The 14,136-nt window shown below is 47.2% G+C and overlaps 1 protein-coding gene across 4 annotated transcripts in view; it reads left to right on the top strand.

Annotated features, from left to right (window-relative positions):
• PLEKHA7 (pleckstrin homology domain containing A7) overlaps positions 1–14,136 on the top strand; it is a gene marked incomplete at both ends in the record, with an annotated part of 209,079 nt that overhangs the window by 76,533 nt on the left and 118,410 nt on the right. Inside the window, one exon of one of the 4 annotated variants that reach the window (XM_084238018.1) lies at positions 9,139–9,221. The exons of the other annotated variants lie outside the window; for them this stretch is intronic. Within the exon in view, the coding sequence (XP_084094144.1) occupies positions 9,139–9,221 (83 nt within the window). Of the gene's footprint in view, positions 1–9,138; positions 9,222–14,136 lie in introns of those variants that run through there. 4 annotated transcript variants of the gene reach the window in all.

The raw sequence follows: 14,136 nt of genomic DNA, 5'->3' as shown, positions 1-14,136 counted from the left end.
ATTTAGAAAACCTAATAATTTTTATGTCTCTACACGTGTGTTCCCAGGCTGCTGGCTATTTCATATTCTAAAGCTTGTTTCTGCATTTGGAAGTACACTGGAGAATAGCAGGGGGCATTGACAGGCCTTTACCTCACCATGCCAGGAAAGGACTGACAGATTCTAGCTTTGTTTGTGGATAGATTTAGATTGAGTCTTAGTCCGATTTCCTTCAGTGTCTTCAACAAATCTTATTTAGAAGATGAAGTAGCACAGTTAGTGGACTGGCATCCTGTTGTTTGCAGTTTGAATGGTAAGAGCCACAAGATCATCCACATGCGTGTAGGACATAAGAATCTACTCACTTCCCATAAAATACTATTTAGGAATGATGACATAAAATATGAAAAATATACATGCTGATTATTACTACTCTCTCTCTCTCTCTCTCATTATTACTACTACTCTCTCTTCTTTAACCTAAAATCAAATGTTTATCTATAATACACAAGCTTTACTTTTTATTTTTAATTTTAAAAAATTTGTTTATGCATACGAGAACTGGGGTATAGGCCAGAGGTATGGGGGTGTGAGAGGACTCACCAGAGACAGAGTGGGGAACAGAACAGGCAGACTGACTGAAATACACTGCTGAGGGGAGCAGCGGGCAAGACAGGAGAGGTCTGCTGTGCCATGTGGGTAGCTCCTGGCCGGGGATCAAACTTGTGCTGCAGAGGCTGCAGATAGCTTCATAGTGCTGTGTTTAACCCCTTGTGCCTCCAGGCAGGCCCCACACGCTTTATTGATTATATGCACCTGATTATTTAATATCAGGAATGCCAAGACAGTGCACTTTGTCTATGTAGCAAATAAGCTTTTTCCTAGTCCACAGTGGATATGACACAACTTATGGGAAAGGGATTAAATATGAATAAAAAAATAGAGCAATCAGCACCAATGATAGTATAAACTATATTAGGAGATTAAGCCTAAGAAGACAAGGAGAAGAACAGCCTGGTACTATTTCTATTAAGCTAAAAAGCCATTTCATTGGACAAGCTGATGTAGCCATTTTTTTAAAGCTCCTTAGAAGCTGCACCCGGTTTTGGAAAGCTCTGTAAATATGGGCTGCTTCATGTTCCTGGCATTTCAACTGAACTTTAAAAATTTGCCATTTTCCCCCTTCCAACCTCAACCTGACCTCCAGCACACACCCACTTCCTCTCAGCCAAGGGGGTGTCAATACTGAAAGTATTTTATCAAGCGAGGCCGCTGTTTTTCTGGAAATGCTGTAACCCGGAGGCCAGCCGGACAGCTGGGTAGCCTGGATGTGGGAGGCTTATTTTGGAAACCCTCTCATTATCATCGTACTTGGGCCTTGTGAGCAGCTCCAGGGACTCACGCCGGATGGGCTTCAGTGATAGGAGAACCAAAAAAAGGAGTGTTGAAGTGGAAGAAGTGAGTAGAAGTCCCCTTTTTACAAGCCGGCAGAGTGCCCGATAATCTTCCTTCCAGGGCTTCTGTTTCCAACCTCTCCTCCGGGATCTCCAGGTTGTATTGCCTTCCGGAGACTTGGCGTGCTATAGGTCATCCTGAAGGAATGCTGCTGACACAGGCTCCCAGGAAGCTGTTTCAGAGCATGGGGCTGGGGTGCAGACTCTACTGAAACAGAGGGGTGGGCTGGGCAGGGTGCTTTTAGCCTCCGAGCAAGTTGACTTGTCCTGAGGTGTGGTTCTGCTCTTGCTTGTTACAATGAACCAGAGTTTCTTAGCTGAGAGAGCCTTCCTCTCCCACCTTCACAAACACACGTACACCAAACAACGAGCCCTCCAGGCCTGACCCCCGCCCTGAGCAAAGGCTGCCACAGCTCACTGCCTTCCCGCCTTCTCCACTTGGACATCTAATGGACACCTCAAACCTAACATGTCCAAAACAGTTCTTGATTCATTTTAATGTCTCCCTTCCCCTTTGATTTGTCCTTCCCCCAGTTTAATGATCCAGGAAATTGCACTGCCATCCACGTCTACTCTGTTGCTCAAGCCAAAAACTTGGGAGTCTTCATTTTTTTCCTTCCCTTCTCCCTCTCATAAATCCCATTAGTGAGTACTGTTGACACGGCCCCTGAGACATTTTGCATACCTGAATCCCCCCAGCATTTTCTCTGTTGCCATGTTTGACCACAACCCTCTTGCCTGTACTACTGCAGGGCTGTCTTTAGCTAGTCTCCTTGCCTTTCCACACTTATTTTCAAGAGCATTGGATCCTTCCCTTACTGACTGATGGACAAGTTACCTAATCTCTTTATGCCTGGTTTTTGTCATCTGTAAAACTGGGATGATAATAGCATGCCTCAAAAGTTTTCATGAGGATTAAAGAAATTAATACATATAAAGTTCTTAGGGCTGGTCAGAGTACATAGTTAAGCACTAGAGAAATGTTAGGTTTTTATTGCCCTGGCTCCCCACTTCATTCTCCATCTATCAGCTACAAAAGTCTTTTCTAAAAAAGGAAATCAGGTCATATCTCTTCTATGGTGTGATCTTATCTTCTAAATTCTTCCATGACTTCCCACTGCATTTGGAAGAGAATCTAAATTTCCACCAGGAATTACATGGCCCTCTATAAACTTGACTTTCTAACTCCCAGCTTTATCTCTATGGTCCTGTGCTCCGGTCACCAAGTTCTGGCTCACTGTCCTTCCTTTTAGTCATGCACTTGGTTTGTTCCCACCAGTTCTTGTACCCAAAATGCTCTTCCCCTAGATCTTAGTGCAAGTACCACAGCCTTTTCTGATATATAGCCAGTTTTTCTTCCCTGAGCCACTATTTCCTTCAGTATACTTCAGTATCTGAAAATATTTTTTACATGTTTATTATCTGTGAATTTGTCCCTCTCTTTTGTCACTACTGACAGAAGACAATGCCTGACTCTAGGAGACCCTCATAAATGTTTATCCATGGAGTGAGTGAAGAATGATGGCCCATTTGTTGGTCCTACTATGTCCCATGCACTTACACAACTCTGCTACTTCACCCTCCTAATGATACTACAACGGTAGGTATTTTTAACCCCATTTTAGAGTTAAGGAAATAGTGGCTGGAAAGTGGTTGAGCCCCAATTTTAACAGAGGTCTGCCCAAGCCCATGGAGCTTTTTGGTGCTAACACCAGTGACTTCATAGAGTTCATACGTGCCTTATGTGGGCACAAAATGAGGCCAGACACCTGTTGTAAGTATACTTTCCTCATCTCATTATCATCGTACTTGGGCCTAGTGAGCAGTTCCAGGGACTCACGCCGGATGAGCTTCAGTGATAGGAGAACCAAAAAAGGAGTGTTGAAGTGCCTTCTGATTCTCTGGGAGAAGACCTCTAGAATCTGCTTTTCAAACAATCAACCAAGGTTATTGTGATGAAAATGAATGTGTGAAAATCAGTGGTCACAGACATTTGTTCTAATTAGGTGATTTGGTTTTGTTCTTGATTTAAAATTGTGAAGCTATATATTTAGTGATTTTATCAAAACTCACTGGGTTGCTTTTGATTTCTGACTGGAGCAACACCACCTCACACCATGCCTCCCTTAATCACCCTTAGGTTCCAAGTCCCAGACCCATGTTGTCTTCCTTGGTTGCTATGTTCAATGTTTCCTGCTCAGGTGAAGCAGGGTGCTTCATTTCTGTCCCTGAGCTATTGCTGGGCTGAGAGGGGCTGGTGTGTTGGTGGCTGGGGAGTTGTAGGGGCAGGATGGCGTAGAGCAGGATCTCTATGATCCGAGCAGATGGGTGAAGGAGGAGAGTCCTGGAGCCCTCGGTGGCTCTTGCAGGCTTTTATTGGGATTTGCCAGGCACATGGCAGGTAGGGGAGGCAGGGGGCCAGGAGGCTGGCAGGCTTCCTAGCCCCTGGCGAATCTTCACTCTTTCTGGGCTCCCTGGCAGTCTCGTCCTTTTCTCGTTCTCTCTGCTTGTTCTGTTCCGCTCTCTCACTTGTTCTTTTCTGGTTCTGTTCCACTCTGTGATGCCGCCCTTATAAGCCCAGTCACAGCCCAGGTGAATGCCACCTACATATGCCCAGGTGGATGCCACCTACATATGCCCACTCCAGGTGCCCGCCATCAGGCATGCATTCGGGCCCACAGAGATGCATCATCAATCCTAATGGCAGGAGGGCAGAAAAGCCTGACAATACAACCCTACCGTAGTTGTGTAAGCATAATTACTAAAAAATTTATTTTTAAAAATCAGGTTTGTTCTTATTACTTCCTTCCCAGAAACAATTCTGGAATAATCAAGATTCTCAGCCCTGATGTCTGTGCTTCCCTCGCCTCTATGGACTCCCTAAACAAAGGCCCTGTGTTTTAATAGACACCATAACATTAAAATTAGTTTTATTAGACTCTAGGTGGATTCAAAATGCAATCCAATGACAGCTTTGTCTTCCTTGGAAGTCATATGTTTTATTTTGAGTAGAAAATTTGGGTAGTTGCAATGCCTGGAAGGGGATTAAATGATTATTGAATTAAAGTGGCTAAACACCACAAGCACTCCTCATCTTTAGATCACGCCCTAATGGTTTTTTCCCACTGTGTTTTGAGAAACTTGGGCTCCTAGGTTGGAATTTCAGTCCTACCTCCTTCCTTGCTTATGAGTTCCTGAATTATGCCACAGGAGGAGATAGCACGGTTATCTTCTTTTTTTTTTTTAATAGAGGCATGTTTTTATTTATTTGTTTGTTTGTTTGTTTATTTGTTTTGTTTATACATGCACTGGGTACAGTCAGAACGTGGGAGGGTGAGAGAATTCACCAGAGCCAGAGCGGGGAGCAGTGGGCGGCAGGAGAGGTCTGCGTGCCATGTGGGACCCTCCTCCGGTGGCCGGGGAGCAGCTGGGGATCGAACCAGCACCGCAGAGGCTGCGGGCAGCTTCGCAACCCAGCGCTCAACCGCTGCGCCACCGGGGAGGCCCAGCACGGTTATCTTCTTATCTGCGTTGTTGAACATTCTAGGTCTTGAAGGTTTGAAATGTGATGTAAATTGCAATTTACTAGTCTTGAATCAAAGGATCCAAACTAGCCAGCTCCTCACCCCCAAATTTCCAGCTTATATTTTATTAAATAATAACATTTAACACTGAGATGATGCTGTTTACTTTTTCCAATGCTTTTGTGTCTACCCTGCTAAAAGAAAAGTAGGATCTTTATTAGGTTATTGAACAGAGGGAAACTGAGGTACAGATTTCCAACCAGTTATTGACTAAGCGAAGTCTGACTTAAGACACGTTCTTTTCCTATCGGTCAAGGCACTTAGTGGCACCACCAGGTCTGGGAAAAATAGGCTAAACAGCTTTTGGCCCCTAGATCAAGGATACATCTGCCTTACATGTTTTTAGCTTAAGTATATTCATTTGAGAATTTTGGGGGCAGGGGATGGATCCATTAGCTCATGGATGGTTCATTTTGGACCCTTTAGTGTAAGCATCTAAGCATTATTATACGCACAGTCCAGGAGGTAAATGTAAAAATAATTTTCTTGCCAGTTTTTCCTGCGTGGTATCCTAGCGACGATGTGCTGTCTGTCCTTGGGTGTTGGGGCACCAACTGGGGCAGTATCAGAGCTTGTGGTGGGGAGGGATATGAACAGCATGGTCAGAGTCATCCCTTTAAAAAGTCAAAGCATAGTTCCTTGTTATCTTCTGGAGAATTTTTAACCCACTTATTCATGGTCAGCATTTTATTTTCAGATTACCACAGCAATATATATTTATTATGCGACAACTTGGAAAACATAAAATTCCAACTAACTATGTAAAAATCAAGTGTAATTCCAACACTTAACATTTTGATAGTCTTCTGCTAATCTTTTTCCCTGAACTTTCATACAGTGATTAGGTTTAAAACTCAAAATATTAGGGGGGGAAAAAGTCTCATAAAATCAAAATTACCCTAAGCCAGACAGTAATTTTTTTTATGTGTTGCAAAGTTTGAACATCATTAAGCTAGACCCAAGGAAAGAACAGCGAAAAAAATCCAGGTGAGATGAAAAGTCTAGAGGAAAAACCATTCTCCTTGAAGATTACTATCAAATCCCTAATGGTAAGTAGATGGTGGTGGAGAGTTGCAATGTGTTCTGCCTTCCTGTAGATTTATTCCATTCTGTTTTAATATTAGCTTCTGCAACTTTAATATGGGTCCATAGATTTACTTGTAAGGATGATATACTATAGTAGCATCATGCTTTGCTCTAGGGGGTAGGTTCGGAGTCAACCTAAGTCACTGAGAAAATTGAGCAAGTGCAGCTTCACCATAACTGCTTGCTACCACCGCCCAGAGGTGCCTGAGTGCATGCACACATGCTCACACCCACCACACATGCGCATCTGCACACACAACTGGGGTACACAATTTTGTAACCATTGTTTTGTTTTATTCAACAGCAAAAATGTTCATATATTTAATTGTAAGGATGTACTATGGTTTATTAGTCAATCTCCTCTTGGGCGTGTAGGTTATTTCCAATTATTTGCTATTATAAAAATGGTGACATGTACATCCTTGGGGCTAAGTCTTTGTGTTCATAATTATATCTAGAGGATAACTCTTGGATGTGGAATTGATGAGTTAAAGGGTATGAATATGTTTAAGGCTTTTAGTTCACATTGCTAAATTGTATGCTTGTATGCTTCCTTCAAGGGGTCTTATTTTCCAGCAGCACTCGAAGTTTTCATTCAGAAGAGTCTCCCATCGCATACTTTTATATATATGTACTTTTTGGGTGACCCAGGGTTTTTGTTCATTGCCTAGTCAATTTATCCTGGAAATAAAATAAGGGAAATGCATGTAGAGATGGTAGAGATGATAAGTAAGAAGGTAGAGATGGTAGGTGCTGATGGCTAGAGATAAACAAGAGAGATGAAGATTGATACAAGAAAAGGGTGAATTGGAAGACCATTTCCTCATTCTGTCTCCAAGTTATCATCAGCAAACATCCAAGGATAGAATATTGCTTAATATTTAAAGGGCATATATAGTTTTGTTTTGTTTTTTTAATAGAGGCATGCTATTTATTTATTTATTTGTTTTGTTTATACCAGCACTGGGTACAGTCAGAAGCGCAGGAGGGTGAGAGAATTCACCAGAGCCAGAGCGGGGAGCAGAGCAGGCAGAAGGACCGAAGTACACTGCTGAGGGGAGCAGCGGGCGGCAGGAGAGGTCTGCGCACCATGTGGGACCCTCCTCTGGTGGCCGGGGAGCAGCCGGGGATCGAACCGGCGCCGCAGAGGCCGCGGGCAGCTTCGCAACCCAGCGCTCAACCGCTGTGCCACCGGGGAGGCCCAGTATATAGTTTTAAAAACCTACTAAATATTATAGTTTTTAATTTGAAAAATGATTTGATGTTTTGTCATCATAGACACTACAGAATGGGAATGACTCATGTATATTTGTTCAAAGGCAATATGGGTTTAAAAAAAATAAATGGAGAAACTCTGTCCTAGTCCAGCTCCTCATTTTAGAGGAGTAAATTAATGATGGAGTTGGAGCTAGATGTAAAGGCTCCCAACTCCCTGTTAAGAGCTTTTTCATTGAGGGGGAACAGCATATAGTTCAGGGGAGGTGAGACAACAGACATAAGGACCTCTTTGAACAACCAGCCAGACTTTCTTCCAGAGCCTGTGAATTGCCCCATGCTTTCCTGAATAAAGGTATAGGTGTCTAAGGCATGGCAGTTCACAGTTCACTTCTGCTTGATGGTCTCCATCTGCTAATGGGAATGAATTTGCACATTAATAACCAGAGTATCCTGAACTTTCCCTCTCCCTAGACAACTCCTTTTTTTTTTTTTTAAGATTTATTTATTTATGCATACAAGAACTGAGGTATAGGCCAGAAGTGTGGGGGGTGAGAGGACTCACCAGAGACAGAGTGGGGAACAGAACAGGCAGACTGACTGAAATACACTGAGGGGAGCAGCTGGTGAGTCAGGAGAGGTCTGCTGCGCCATGTGGGTTGCTCCCTGGCCAGCGGGGGATCGCACTTGTGCTACAGAGGCCTCGGACAGCTTCACAGCCTGTGCCTCAACCCCTTGCACCACCAGGGAGGCCCCTTAGACAATTCCTTTTCATGCTCAGCAGCTCCAATGTCACTTCCTCAGGGAAGCCTTCCTGACTGCCAAGACAGTTTAGGGTCCCTATGTACATTCTTATAGCACTTCTTACTTTAATACTTTAGTAACAATTATAATTACCTTGTTTTGCGTTTGCTATTTCTTTCCCTGACTAGACTATAAGCTTTATCTGTTGCTCCTGGAGCATACTGAGCCTTCTTAATAAATGCTTGAATGCTTGACTATTTGGATGGATGCTAATGAGTGAATTAGAAGTGTGTGTGTGGGCAGCTGGGCAGTGCTGTTTCTGATTGCCTGCAGAACCAGAAGAATCTCATTGCTAAGGGCATTGAAAGGAGAAAGAAAGGAGACTCAGCTGAGGCTGTTAGTGTGAGACAAGTCAGCCGGTATGGTTTGCTTTCCTGAGTGCCCCGTAGTGGCCTCCGGGGTGATGGGGTCAGCAACCACATCCAATCAAGCACTCATTTCTGACTTGGAGAAGCAGCCCCAGCAAATTGATGGGGATGGTTAGAAAGGAGCCTACTTGAATCTTTCTAGACAAGGGGATTCAAGGTCAGGACTCTGGAAGGGCTCTTTGGTGAGGAGAGGATAAGAACCCGGGTCATCTGCAGCTTGGTCTTCACAATCTACGGGCACTTGCTGCAAGAGCTGTTCGGGCTGCTGGTGGCTGGCTAGATGCCAGAGCAGCGCTGCTGTTAGGCTGCAGGTCCTGCCCCTCTGCCGGTTTCCCTCCCCCTCCGCGGTCTCCCTCCCGACTCCAGCTTGCAGCATCCTTTGCTAGGAGAGGTATGTGCCGGGCTCGGACGCGCCGTCCTGGCCGGGCAGCGGCGCCCAGGGCGCGCTTTGAACCGCCAGGGTCTACAGTCTGGCGCTGCGCCACGTGCTTGGATCCGCGCTGATGTCAAGTGGGTGTGGGCTCTCAGGGAAGGCCCAGGCGAGGACGAGGAGGGCGCGCGATGCGCCGCGGGCGCGCTGAGGCCCCAGCGCGCTCCGCCGCCCAGCGCTGCTGACCGGCGCCGGGTCCCGGCTGGCGAAGCGGACGCATGGAGCCGCGGCGCTGCCCGCCCGGGTGCGCGCGCCCTGCCGCCCTCGGGGGCTGGCAGGGGCCGTGGCGGGGAGCCTGCAGGTGGGTCCGCGCGCCATAACTTTCGGGGGGCTTCGGGCTGTTGGGCTGGCAGGGTGCACGGACTGCATTTGAGGTGCTTTTGTGTCTGGGCACTGGCGTGATGGCAAGTGGGTTCGTCCCCTGCGGGCCGTCCGCGCGGAAGCCGCAGCTCGCAGCTGGAGTTTCAGCGAGATAATTCATTGAGCCGGAGTCCGGCTTTGGGTTACTCATCGGGAAGGGCTCCCAGGGAGCTGCCTTGTTTTAAAAATTGGGTCTCCCAAGTACTGACTGCGTTCAGCGGACAGCTCGGCGCGGCGGGGATCACGGGCGGGCGGGGGCGGGGTGGCGGGGGGCGGGGAGGTGGGCAGAGACGACCTCGGCACCCTACTCTGCTAGGCGCGCTCTGGGGCGCCAGCCCTTCTTCCAACCTCCCCCTACCTCCTTCTGGCCCGGAGTCGGCAAAGGGTGGGGGGAGGAGGGTCTTGGGTCAGTTTCTGGCCTGTGACCGGTCTGGTTGCAGACACACCTTCCCGAAGGAATGCGGAGGCTTTGTTCCAGGCATGGGTCGTAGCCCCGAGCTCTAAAACCCTGAGTCCACAGGCAGGGGGTCGGGCCCCGGTGCCATTACTCATCTTTTATGGCAACGCAGGCGAGCTCCAGGGTAGGCAAGTTAATTATTAATGTGTCTAGGCTGGGCTGGAGAGAGGGAACCTGGGAATGAGATTGGTGGGTTGCAGGTTTTCCGCTCCCTTTTTAATTGGGCTTGGCAATCAAGGTTTAAGCCCAAGATATTGCAGCCTGTTTCCTGAGAAGGGCGCTGGCGTCCCCCTAGTGACCTGCACTCCGCGGAAGGGATCCCCTCCTCTAGTCTGAGAGACAGCTCGAATCCCCTGGGAGGACAGGGAGCGAGCACCTCTGGGTGTTCATGTACTTTTCAACTAGCCTTTTCCTTCTTGGCTAAGGAACCAACCTCACTCCCACCCCCTCTCAGGGCAGCTTCCTGTTGAAGCTTCCAGAGTAGGTGTGTGAGCCCTGAGTTGAGTCCACAGACAGCAGTCTGAGGCTTTCAGGAAAACACTGCTCTGTACCAGTCCCAGGACCTGAAAACCTCTGCACCTGCTCAACAAGTGCCCCAGGGTGTATTTTCAGGCCTCTGGTCTGCAGGACTGTAGGCAAAGGCAAAAGTATCTGCCAGGTGATCACCTGACCTGTCTCTTCAGGTGTCCTTAGTGCTGAGCTGAAGGAGGCCCCAAAGGGGAAAAACTGAGAGGAGTGAAACTCCTCCTCAGAGGGTTTCAGTTTCTCTCCCCCATGGCTGTGAGAGGGTGGACTCTGGTCTCACAAGGCCTGCTCTGTTTGTGTGTGTGTGTATGTGGGCGGGGGGGGGGGGGGGGGGAGGGGGGAGGGGGGTGGTGGTTATGGGAAGGGCCGGGAGGGTGGAGTATTCCAGCCCCCAACCCTATTGAATGGGAAGGGAGGGACCAGGCCTTAAATGGAGGGCTGTTGGTGGCACTGTTTGGAAGCAGGTCTGAGATTTTGCCCCAGCTGAGGCCTGCGGAGGGCCGTTGGAACTTAGTCCACCAGGCAGCATGGTGCCCTAGAGACCTGGTAAACTGTTTTTGTCGGTTTAAGATAGAGTGCTCAGTTTTGTAAAATGAAGGGTGGATGGAGCTGTAGAATAGGTGTGATGAGAAGAAGGCATGTCTGGCATTTGACACTTCTGTGGGGCACTGTGCACAGAGGGGGCTGGGCTTATCCCTGGAGAGGAGTTTGCAGGACAGCTAGGTTTATGGGGGAGAGGAATGTGTAGAGGGGCGTGGGTTTATGGGGGTGAGGAGTATAGAGACAGATATTTTAACTCAGACTTTGGCAGTACATTATATCAAAGAGGTTCTCTGAGGCTGGTGCTGTAGAACCCCTTACCCATCTTCCTCCAATTTCCTCTCCTGTCTCTCAGTGTCTTTGCTTGCTAATTGTATTTTCTTCCCGACTCTGGTCTCCAGGGCAGATTCCTGATCTGAGTCCCCATCTCACCCCAGCTTTCGAGGCAGGAAATGGGTGAAGGACTTGGTTTCAGAAAGGCTGCTGACTCTGACTCCCTGGTGGTGGTGGGGAATTCATGCCACCTGTCCTCTCACCTGCGCCTGTGATAGGTCTACTCAGTAGCACCTCCCTCCCAAACAACTGCTTTTGGACTGCCTCTTCCTCTACCAGGGCCCAGATCCGTTGGTGATCTGCTGAGCCTCTGAGCTGAGGGTATGGAGATTATGCTGATTAGGAGCAAGTTTTTTCTTTTCTTTTGTTAAGGGATGTCTGCCCAAGGCCACATCTACAGTGTCTGCTCACCTTCAGCCTCTGGTCAAGACTGAAAATTCCTTGGTAAAGGCCTGGCCACTACCTGGTGGTGCTACTCAAGGTGATTCTGTAAAGAGTAGGTGGGTGGCAGGGTCCCTGAGGCCTTGCAAGATGAGCATGGGAATCATCAGGAGTTGTAGGGGAAGTGAGGCAGTGTGTCCTGCTACTGATGTCTATGCCAGGCAGAGCAGCTGTGGGGGCTCCACATCAGGCCTCTGTTCTGGGGCCTGGCTGCCCCGAAACCTATTTCTGTGTTCCAGCTCCTGGCTTTGTCGTCTCCCTCCTGAAAGGGAGAAGGCAGTGCTTGTGGCTGTTACTGTGCTGCACAGCAGCTGTGGCAGGGAGTCTGTTCTTGGCATGGGCAGAAATTACCCAGGCTAAGAGAAAGGTGCTCTCAAGGTTTGTCTTGAATCACACAAGATCAAGAAGAAAAACAGGATAAAGATCCTGGCAGCCTTTGCAGTCTTGGTTTGCAGAATTTCTCCCTAGGTATAAGCCTCCCTAGGGCTTATACCATCTCTAGTGGCGAGGATAATCTCTATTCCCGGCCTCTGCCCTATGGGCAAACAGGAGTGAGGGGAGAGAGAAATTAAGCGAGCCGGATGGTGTTTGGCATTTTCTCTGCATACCTGGGTTCAAACTCAGTCTCTACTAGTTTTGTGACCCTGGGTCTCTAGTGGGACTGGGGGCTCCTTTGCCTGTTAGAGAGATACCTCTCTTCACCCCTCCCTACCACTGGTAGCTGGAAGGATTATAAGAGGTGTTTGTAAAGGATTTAGCACAGTTCTTGTTAATTGGTAGCTATTAGTTTTTTTATTATTAAAGGCTGCTGGAGGATCCTTGGACTAGCAACTGAAAGAGTTGTTTTGTTATGTAGAAAACGAGAAATGCCATTTTGTGCCAATCACAGAGGCTATACCCAGGCTCCTGTGTGAGGGTCAGATGTGAGAACTTCCTGAAGGGTTTCTTCTTGCTTTCACATCAGACCTGTTTTTCAGTCTCAGGTTATTCAGAGAGAACTTGTGTACCCCTGGCCACAGGCACGCAGCACAGTTTAGCGGGAAAGGTAGCATGCGCAAACTCTTGCAAGAACAGGTATCTGGCAAGGCAGGGTTATGGGGTGTTAGCTCCAGGAGCAGCCAGATACCTGACATTTTTTTAGCTACACGACTGAACAATTCTTTTTATCTCTTTGAACCAGCATCTTTGAGAATAATAAATCCTGCCTCACACAGTTCTTATGTTCACGTGGGATAATGGATGCAAAATTGTAATGCAGCATGCAAATAAATCATCATAGATTAGAATGCACCCGATATTCTGAGTGCTTTTGTGTATCATCTCATTTAATTTCCACAACAATTTAGGGCACAGTTAACTATTGCCCATATTTTATTAATGTGGAAGTTGAGCTGTTAGGAATTGTGTTTGTTGTTGGGTAGCTGACTCCCTGTGGAATCATGTGTCTGAACACCTCTTTCACCCAGAGTAGAAATAAACCAAAGTTTCTGCAAATGTCTGCACACTGCCTTTCTTCCATTGCCTTATTCTAATATCCCAGGGTGTAAGTTTAAAAAATGAGTAGACAAGATTCTTTTTGATTAGTTTGTCCTTTTGGTGCATTCTCTTGTCCTCTGTCCCCTCATCTATAGGTTCTGTGGGGCTAAAGGGCACAGCATCATCTTGGCTGTGATTTTCAGTGTCATTTGTGTGAGACTTAGACCCTCTTGTGCTCACTTGCCTAATGGTGCCTTTTAAGAAAGAGGCTCAATTTTCAAGTTCCATTTTTTCTGTGGTTCTGATGTGCTGCTTTGCCTCCTTCCCTCTGCTCCAAACAGTCTGCCAGTGAGCACTCACTTCTGAAGTTTTAAATATGTTTGGGGGAAAAAAAAGAAAGAAAGAAACAAATACCCTATAAAAAATAGGAACTCAGTGGCTGATGGCATTTGGAACATTGGTGGTGCTCATTAACAGTTGTGATACCAGCCTCACATTCATTCTCATTCCTTTTTTATTTAAAGATTTATCTTATTTATACATACAAGAGCTGGGGTATAGGCCAGAGGTGAAGGGGTGGGGTGATGAGAGGGTCACCAGAGACAGAATGGGGTGCAGAACAGACAGATTGACTGAAATATACTGCAGAGGGGAGCAGCAGGTGAGACAGGAGGGATCTGCGGTGCCATGTGGGTCAGCCTCCTAACCAGGGATTCAACTTGTGCTGCAGTGGCTGCTGATAGCTTCATAGTGCTTAGACTTCACCCCTTGCGCCACCAGGGAGGCCCCATTCTCCTTGCTTTTGTAGCATATTTATAGGATAAGAAAGAGGCTTTGTGGGTTACTCTTTATGACAAAGAAAACATAAGAGGGTGTGACATAAGGAACAAAGGTCTGGTTTGGAATTAAAAAAAGCAACTGGTGGGTCTACAGACTTGCCCAGGAGATGCAGAGCTCTTGGTAGCGGAGATACGGTTTTCCTGGCACTGACCCAGGTACCCTGGCTCTGATAGCCGATTGTTGATGTCGTCAGCATGGGTGTTGTTCATGTCATATCACTGAAAAGAGGAGGGACTTGGCTGAG

Source organism: Talpa europaea (assembly GCF_964194135.1).
Source record: "Talpa europaea genome assembly, chromosome: 1".
Taxonomy (NCBI): Eukaryota; Metazoa; Chordata; class Mammalia; order Eulipotyphla; family Talpidae; genus Talpa; species Talpa europaea.
Note: the sequence above shows the minus strand (reverse complement) of the source record. Positions and strands in the feature narration are given on the sequence as shown.